Here is a 9,177-nt window from a genome sequence, read left to right on the forward strand (position 1 = left end):
CCACATTAATAACATGTAAATAAGGAAGTAACGTGTAAATAAGGTCAGCCCTACATGAAGTGCGTGTGGATAAAGCAGGTCCTACGCTAATTGCATGTAAATAAGGGGGGGGTAATGATGGTGGGATGAGAAATGGGGAGGGATGGAGGGAGAGGGGGAGAAATGGCAGGAATGTGGGGAATGGGGGTGGGAAAAAGGGGGAGGGGGACTGGGGGGTATAAGGGGGGGAGGGGAGAAGATGGACATGCGGTGGGGGAGGGGAAGAGGGGACAAAGGGGGGGGGAGGGGTGAGGAAAGGCCCCATATTCAGCCCCATGGGGGGCAGCCGGGAGGGGGATAAACGGGGACACGAGTTGGGGAGCTCAGAGCTGATTGGCTGTTGCCTGGGAAACGCTCACCAGATCGAGGCTGGGGGTGGAGAGGGGGAAGTTGCCTGCGCAACGGCGGCATCCAACCCGGAAGTGCGGAGAGCATCCCGGAACGGGGATGGGGAAAGGCCGAAACACGGGGGGGGGAGAGGGGGCCTCGATTTCCTGTGAAATCTTTATTTATTGGTTAAGTTTCCTTTTTATACATTCTTAAGGTGACCCCTCCCCCCCGCGCTATTTACATCGGTGTCAATAAGGCTTCAGAGAGACGCCCCCCCCCCCATCCCCCCCTTTATCCTCCCCTCTCCCATCCCGGGTATAAAGAGGGGGGGAGGTGCCACCCCCTGAAACCCCCGGGTGGGGGATGGGAGGTTGTGTCCATTGGGGACCCTCCCCCACCCCCCTCGTTTTGGGGTGCTGGGGGGGAGGTGAGGCCCATCCCCCCCCTCCCCCACAGACAGCTCATCAACAGGCACTTAATGACACCCCCCCCCTGCACCTTCCCCATCCCCGTTTTTGGTTACATGAAGCCCCGAGGGAGGGGAGGGCTCTCCTCTGCACTGGTTACTGCAGGGCTCTCCCTCCTTAAAGAGCCCACGCTCACCGTGGGGGCCCCGTCACAATGGGCAAATCCACAGCGACCGCCACGGCTTTGGGATGGCGGCAGCATCGTGCCCATGGCCACTGGGCACCCAGGGGTGCTCCGGGAGTCGCTGCGGGGGGACCAGGCTCTGCCCAGCCGGCTCGGGGAGGTCCCTCACGGGCTGCTCTTCCTCAGTGCCTTTGGTCCGGAGGTGGAGCATGCGAGGGGTCACAGCTCAACGTGGGCCATGGAACAGGGCGTCACGGCCACCTCCGAGGAGTGGAGAGGGACCGACATTGGCACAGCAGAGAATCATGGAATCCCAGAGTGGGCTGGAAGGGACCTTAAAGCTCACCCAGCTCCAAGCCCCAAAGGCACGGGCAGGGACACCTTCCACTAGAGCAGCTTGCTCCACGGCCCTGTGTCTCTGTGCACTCCCAGGGCATCCTGGGGATACCCCTAGAGAATCCCAGAGAATGCCTGCAGCACCTCCAGAGCACCCTATGGACCCAGTCAGAGCTCATGCATCACAATGACCTTGGGGACATGGAGACCACGGGGGTGGCTGATTCTGGAACTCCCCGTGTTCAGGTGTGTGAGGTCACAGAACCTCACAGAACCCTCCAGCAGAGGCACCGGGAGACGACAGCTGCCCCACGGAACACAAGCTACCGGTGGAGGAGGCAAGAGCAGCTCCTCTGGTGGTTCCCGTCTTGGTGTCTCGGAGCCGGTGCCGCCTGTGGACACAGAAGCGTGGAACGAGGTGGGTGGCGATGGCGATCTTGGGGTGCTGTAGGAGTTGCCAGAACACCTCAAGAGACTTCCCCAGAGTGGCTGCTTTGGACTCGGTGTGTGAGTTGGGCTGGCTGAGCCGGCAGCGGAGCGCTGCGGCTTCCGAGGGATGATCCTGGGATCTCCCCTCATTTCTTGTGGGGAGAACAAGGGCTGTGGGGATGGGCCAAGGGGGAACGATTTTAATGTGACAGAGAGGGGAGATTGCGATGAGATCTTAGAAGTTGTTCCCTGTGAGGGTGCTGGGACAGTGGCACAGGGTGCCCAGAGAAGTTGTGGCTGCCCCATGGCTGGCAGTGCTCAAGGCCAGGTTGAATGGAGCTTGGAGCAAGCTGCTCTAGTGGAAGTTGTCTCTGGCAGTGGCAGGGGTTGGAGCTGGATGAGCTTTAAGGTCCCTCCCAATCCAAACCATTGTGTGCTTCCGTGATATCCTCCAATTCCCCAGTGCTGCCGGGTGGCAGACCATGATGCTGGCACGTACTGCCGTGGGCTTGCTGGAAGTTGAGTGCTAGGCCTGGCTCTTGCCCTGGCTTTTCGGACACTGCAGTGGGTGCTGCATGCAAGGAGGGATGTGGGAAGAGGCTCTCTGCTGCCTGAGGTGGCATGGTCCTGCTGGGACCTGAGTTGCTCCCCCCAGGAACCCTGTGGGCAGGGACTGGGGCTTTGTCACTCTCCTGGGTTCAGCAGTAACTGGCATTTTTCTCCTTCTTAGTAGCTGGTGCAGTGCTGTGCTTTTTGACTTTCAGCCTGGGAACAGCGCTGATAACACCGGTGTTTTCAGATGTTGTTCAGTAATGTTTACTCTGACCAAGGACTTTGTGAGTCTCACGCTTGGCAGGGAGGAGGGGAAGCCAGGGGGAACCAGAGACAGGACACCTGACCCAAACTAGCCAAAGTGGTATTCCATACCACAGCACTACATACCCACTATATAAACTGGGGTCAGTTACACGGAAGGGGTAGATCACTGCTCGGTCAGGCTATCGATCGGCAGGCGGTAAGCGGTTGTATTCTGTTCCCTTTTTATTTCCTTTATCATTATTATTACTGGTGGTAGCAGCAGTGATTTGTGTTACACCTTAGTTACTGGAGTGTTCTTATCTCAACCCATAGGAGTTACGTTCTTTTCATTTTCCTCCCCATCCCTCCGGAAGCGGGAGGACGGGGCGGGGGGATTGAGCAAGTGGCTGAGTGGTTCTGAGTTGCCGGCTTGGCTTAAACCACAGAAGTCACTGCTGTCATTGCACAGCAGGGCATCCCCTACCCAAGGAGGTTGTGTTGGTCTCTGCTTCCTTGCCATTTCTGCCTAGGACAGCCTTGAGCTGCAGCCCAGCAGCCCCGTTCTGCCTCCTTTTGGCTGCATGGCCTCGGTCCAATGTTTCCTATATTCCAGACTGGGAAATGCTCTGTGTGCTCTGGGAAAGCCTGAGAGTCCCCTTTCAATACTCCCTTCAAGGGCATCCTCTCCTCAACATGCTATTGATTCCTGAATCCTGGAATTCCAGACTGGATTGGGCTGGAAGGGGCCTTAAAGCTCATCCAGTTCCAACCCCCAGCAACGGGCAAGGACACCTTCCATTAGAGCAGGTTGCTCCAAGCCCCTGTGTCCAACCTGGCCTTGCACACTGCCAGAGATGGTACCCTGTGCCAGTGTCCTACCACCCTCACACAAAAAGAGCTTCTTCCTGAGATCTCATCTCACTCTCCCCTCTGTCAGGTTAAAGCCGTTCCTCCTTGTCCTGTCCCTACAGGCCCTTGCAAACAAAACCTCTCCAGATTTCTTGTAGGCCCTGTTTAGGAATGGGCTTAGTAAGGTCTCCCTGGAGCCTTCTCCAGGCTGAACACCCCCAGCTCTCTCAGCTGTCATCATCAGAGATGTGCTCCAGCCCTTAGAGCATCTTTGTGACTCTTCATAAGCCCATCATTGTAGGATCAGAAGTGAACAGGGGTTGGAAGGGACCCCAGGAGGTCTCAAGTTGAACCCACCAGGAGCAGGGTCAGAGCAAGTGGTTCAAGGCTTGATTCCGGCTGAGCTGGAAATTCCCAAGGCCAGAGACTGCACAGCCTCTCTGGGTGACCTGATGCAGCACTTGCCTGAACCTATGGGAACAAGGTTTCCTTCTGTCCTGCCTGAACCTCTCCTCTGTCACTATCCCCCACTGCCTTTTGTCCTCCCACCAGGCACCACGGTGAGGAGCCTGGCTCTGTATTCTCCATGTCCTCCTTGCCGCTACAGGCAGCCAGTCCCCAACAGCCTTCCCTTCCCAAGATCTCAGGTCCCCATCAGCCTTCCCTTCTCCAGGCTGGACAAGCCCAGCTCCCCCAGACTCTCCCCACAGGCACCGTGTTCCTATCCTGAGCACCCATTGATAAACCCACTCCTGAACTGGGGATGTGAAACCTGGATGGAGGATTCCAGAGCATCCCTTCCCTTGTTCTCCTGCTGTGCTCCTGCTCATACAGCCCCCGATGCTGCTGTCCTCCCTTGCTGCCAGGGCACACGCTGCCTCCTGTCCAGCTCCTGCCCACCCAGACCTTTCCCATGGGCTGTTCTCAGCCAGGCAGCCCCAGCCTGTGCCATTGCAGGGGAGTTCCCTGCAGGGACCCCTGTGTCCCCTGCTCTCCTGCCCAGGACACCCTGAGAGCTCTGCAGCCCCCCCATGCCTTCCCATCGCCCCACACCAGGATAACAGCTCCATTCATTGGGCTCCTCAAGAGCTCTTCCTGCTCCAGGCACAGAGCAGCCATCCTAGAGCAGGAGCAGGCAGAAAGCCGATTGCATTCCCCTTCATTCCTGACATGTGAGGACATACCACAGAGAAGAAGTTGCTGCAGGACCATTTATTTCCCTTAAATACAATCAGAGACCAGAGTGACACAAAGTCTGTGGGTCACACAACACGAGTGGCAACTTAATTAGGAGGAGATGAAAACTGACATTTCTATGAAGACAACACCATCACAAATTGAAATAAGAAAACAAATGCAAAGCAGGAAAGACACATATGGCCTGTCATGACCTACACTGGAAGCCCTTTGCAGGGTAAAGGAAGCAGTATATGGTTGCTGAAACCCATCCATTCACCAGCTTCCGCACAGCATCCTTGAGCTCCTGGTTCCTCAGGCTGTAGATGAGGGGGTTCACTGCTGGAGGCACCACCGAGTACAGCACTGACACCACCAGATCCAGGGATGGGGAGGAGATGGAGGGGGGCTTCAGGTAGGCAAAGACAGATGTGTTGACAAAGAGGGAAAGCACGGCCAGGTGAGGGAGGCACGTGGAAAAGGCTTTGTGGCGTCCCTGCTCAGAGGGCATCCTCAGCACAGCCCTGAAGATCTGAACATAGGACCCCACAATGAAAACAAAACAGCCAACAGCAATCAGGACACCAACCACAAGAAGCCCAACTTCCCTGAGGTAGGAGTGTGAGCAGGAGAGCTTGAGGATCTGGGGGATTTCACAGAAGAACTGCTCCACAGCATTGCCTCGGCACAGGGGCAGTGAAAATGTATTGGCTGTGTGCAGCAGAGCAGTGAGAAAGCCACTGCCCCAGGCAGCTGCTGCCATGTGGACACAAGCTCTGCTGCCCAGGAGGGTCCCATAGTGCAGGGGCTTGCAGATGGCCACGTAGCGGTCGTAGGACATGGCAGTGAGGAGAAAATACTCTGCTGAAATGAAAAAGAGAACAAAAAAGAGCTGTGCAGCACAGCCTGTGTAGGAGATGGCCCTGGTGTCCCAGAGGGAAATCGCCATGGATTTGGGGACAGTGGTGGAGATGCAGCCCAGGTCCAGCAGGGAGAGGTTGAGGAGGAAGAAGTACATGGGGGTGTGGAGGCGCTGGTCGCAGGCTGTGCTGGTGATGATGAGGCCGTTGCCCAGGAGCGCAGCCAGGGAGATGCCCAGGAAGAGCCAGAAGTGGCAGAGCTGCAGCTCCCGCGTGTGTGCGAATGGCAGGAGGAGGAACTGGGTGATGGAGCTGCCGTTGGACATCTGCTGCCTCTGGGCATGGGGCACCGTCAGAGGAGAAAAAGGCAGTGAGAGGTTAGGACAGGAGGGATGTCAGATACAGAAGTTCAGTTTACACACGACTGAGCACATTATAGGACAGGAGACGCTCAGTGTCATCTCCAGTGATGGCATTATATTGCTGGGCTTTCTTCATACATACAATCAGAAGAGCATTGCATCAGGCAAAAAGCCTCAGTTCCTTGCAGCTCAGTACAGAGCCTAGAGAGCTTCAGTGTCCATCACTGCGTTCCCATTTGCCCTCTGCTGACACTTGCACTGCCTCTAAGATGCCTTCACACACACTGATCTTAAATGCCCAAGAAATATCTGTCCTGTGCTGAGACCAGGGGAGAACGGTTTCAAAGGACAGTCCACAGAGCTCTCATGCTGAGAAGCAAAGGGCTGTGGGCAGCAGAGCACGGCCAGCAGCCACCTCCAGTGCCAGACCCCAAGAGAGCTGCCTGAACGCACCCTCCCCAGGGCTGGGCTGCACTTTCCCCGCACTCCCTGCCCATCCATATCTCTGCTGCCTGGAGCTGTCCCTGCCAGGAGCTGCTGCTCTGTGCCCAGCTCTGCTCCCTCTCAGTGCTCCCAGAGCCCATGCCATGGGCTGTGTGCTCAGCTCTGCCCTGCACACCCCTGCCTGTGCAGGGGCTCAGGAGCAGCTCACACAAGCCCTCACAAGACTCTCGGTGCCTCCCCCAAAGCAGAGAAGTAAATTCCCAGCTCCCACTGCCCAACCTGCCCTCCAAGAGGGAAAGCCATCAAAGCTCAGGATCCTTCCCTATCAGGTAAATGATGCCTCAGTGTCTTTCAGAAGGACCCTCTGAAGAAGTGCTCAGAGTGACGGCAGATTGGAGCAGCGTCACCCACCCAACACTTCCCTTCCCTGCCAGGGGCTGTTCCCTTCCCCTCAGCTCCCCCCGAGCTCCATGAGGAGATCCCGGGCAGGCCGAGTGCTGACCCTGGCAGGCAGCAGAATCCCTGCCCCTGCACACAGCCTTTGGGCTGCAGGGACCCTGCTGCAAGGGCAGCGCTGGGCACCCCTGCCTGCACACCCACATTCACACCCTGCAGCCAGCCCCGGGACAAGGGACCTGCCTTGTCCTGCCCCTGCATGGTGCGGGGGGAAGCCCTGCTCTGCAGCACATCCTCCTCCTTATCTACACAGAGAGAAACTGCAGCTGCATTGCCCTGCACCCAGTGCCTTACCACAGACAGGGCAGGGAAGGTTTCTCCTTCAGAAGGTTCCTCCTCCTCAGCATCCTCCACTGCCAAGTGCCTTTAAGCTCCCTGTGTCTCGCAGGTCTCCCCTCGGTCCCAGCTCAGCAGCAGAGGCCCAGCCCAAGGTGGCTCTGCCTCTGCCCCCCTGGGCTCCTTCCAGGGCTCCCTGGGGCTCCAGGGAAACACCATGGGAAACAGCCTGATGATACAAAGATTTAAGGCTAAAAATCTTTGTTTCCTAAAATCAATCCATTAATTTGAAAATGGCCCTTTGAGAACATTGAGTCCAACCATTAACCTATCTCTGGGAAGTCCACACACTGGGCATGAGAACATCTCTGGTGGGATACCCTGCTTGGATGGTCACCAACAGCAACTGGGGCTTTAAAGTTGAATTTTACATCCTCCCATAATTTCACTAATTTATATCCTATTCAGTTTGTTGTTAAACATTCTGCTATACATTAGATCATAGAAATCAGCTGAACAAGTTATGTTGATGCAGAAACCTGTCCATATATAGAATTGTACTTAAACCAATTTAAGAAATTCTTAACAATTGAGTTAAGCAACCAAACATCACCCTGAATTTATAACTAGAATTCAGCACTACTCTGTTTGTTGGCACAGTGGCAAGAGGTGGGTAGTTGGCTGCTGGCTGCTCCCTGGCTGCACCAGGAGCTCTGGTTGCCTGGCAAAGGTGGGAGCAGCGCACAGAGATCAGGAAAGTTGGATACTCCCTGCTCATCCCAGGAGCTCTTTCAGGTTGATCAGTCATTCCCTAAATCCTAAACAGTTTCACAAGAGGCATGGGGGATTTCTCTGGGAAACACATTCCAGTGTCTCACCACCCTCACCGGAAAGAATTTCTTCAGAGAACACAGTTTCTGTTTCACTGCAGACAAAGGAGGCAGGAGAGAAGGGGTGGGGAGCACGCACCCCAGCCCCGACTCCGCACAGGGCAGCGAGGGGTGCTGCTCTTCACTACAGCACATCTGGGCTGAACTGAGTCAGTGCTTACACAGAAACCTGTCCTTGTCCCTGATGAAGCTCTACAGGCCACAGGCTTCTCCACAAGTACCAGCCCAGCTGTTTTTCTTGTCACGTCTTGCCCAGTGTCACAAGCTGTGGCACAAGGGGAGGCCCTTGTTGCTGTTTCTCCTGGAACACAGGGAAGTACAAAATGAAATACTTTTTTTAACAATGAAACCCATTCCAGTGACCACGGAAAATATGGAACAAGATGCTAGAGCCCTACAGGATTTACCAGGAAGATCAGCAACTAACTAAAAATTCCCTCCTGAGCTGTTTCCTTTCCCAGCCCATGGATGCTTTCCTCAGTAACTGGCAAGTGCACATGACACAGCAAGAGATCTGTGTCAAGCAAGGCCAGGCAAGGCAAGGCAATGCAAGATAAAGGAAGGCAAATCAAGGGAAGGCAATGCAAGGCTAGGGAAGGCAAGTCAAGGCAAGGCAAGAATTGGCAAGGCAAGACAAGGCAAGGAAACTGAAGGTAACAAGGCAAGTCAAGGCAATGCAGCTCAAGGTTAGGCAAGGCAGGGCAAGGACAGGCAAGGCCATGACAGGCCAGGCCAGGCCAGGCAAGGCAAGGCAAGGCAAAGCCAGGCAAGGCCAGGCAAGGTGAGGCAAGGCAAGGCATGGCAAGGGAAGGAAAAGCATGGCAAGGGAAGGAAAGGCATGGCAAGGCATGGCAAGGCAAGGGAATACACGGCAAGACAAGTCAAGGCAAGGAAAGGCAGGCATGGCAAAGGAAGGAATGGCATCCCGAGGCGATGCGATGCGAGGCAATGGAAGGCAAGGCAAGGCAAAGCATGGCAAGGGAAGGAAAGTCATCACGAGGTGAGGCGACATGAGGCGACGCGAGGCGAGGCAATGCAAGCCAAGGCATGGCAAGGCAAGGGAAGGAAATTCATGGTGAGTCGAGGCAAGGCGAGGCAAGGCAGGGCAACAGAAATAAAGACATAGTGAGGCAAGGCAAGGCGAGGCAACGAGGCTAGGCAAGTCAAGGCAAATCGAGGCAAGGCGAGGCAAGTCAAGAAAAAGCAAGGGAAGGAAAGGCATGGCGAGGCTAGGCAAGGCAAGGCAATGTGAAGGCAAGGCAAGGCATGGCATGGCAAGGGAAGGAAAGTCATTGCAAGACATGGCAAGGCGAGGGAAGGCAAGGTAAGACAAGGGAAGGC

At 55.7% G+C, this 9,177-nt stretch overlaps 1 protein-coding gene across 1 annotated transcript; it reads right to left on the reverse strand.

The window, feature by feature from the left end:
- Positions 1–4,569: 4,569 nt before the first annotated feature.
- LOC134159993 (olfactory receptor 14C36-like) lies at positions 4,570–5,777 on the reverse strand. Its single transcript, XM_062611553.1, has one exon. It carries the CDS (start codon positions 5,732–5,734, stop codon positions 4,757–4,759), a length of 978 nt encoding a protein of 325 aa, XP_062467537.1. The 5' UTR covers positions 5,735–5,777; the 3' UTR covers positions 4,570–4,756.
- Between the last annotated feature and the right edge of the window lie 3,400 nt (positions 5,778–9,177).

This window comes from Pezoporus occidentalis, unplaced genomic scaffold (assembly GCF_034315485.1).
Source record: "Pezoporus occidentalis ecotype Australia unplaced genomic scaffold, CSIRO_AGI_Poc_V1 ctg1541, whole genome shotgun sequence".
Taxonomy (NCBI): Eukaryota; Metazoa; Chordata; class Aves; order Psittaciformes; family Psittacidae; genus Pezoporus; species Pezoporus occidentalis.

Excerpts from the sequence above, each read along its gene's own strand:
- LOC134159993 (XM_062611553.1), bottom strand. The coding sequence starts at position 5,734 with ATGTCCAACGGCAGCTCCATCACCCAGTTCCTCCTCCTGCCATTCGCA.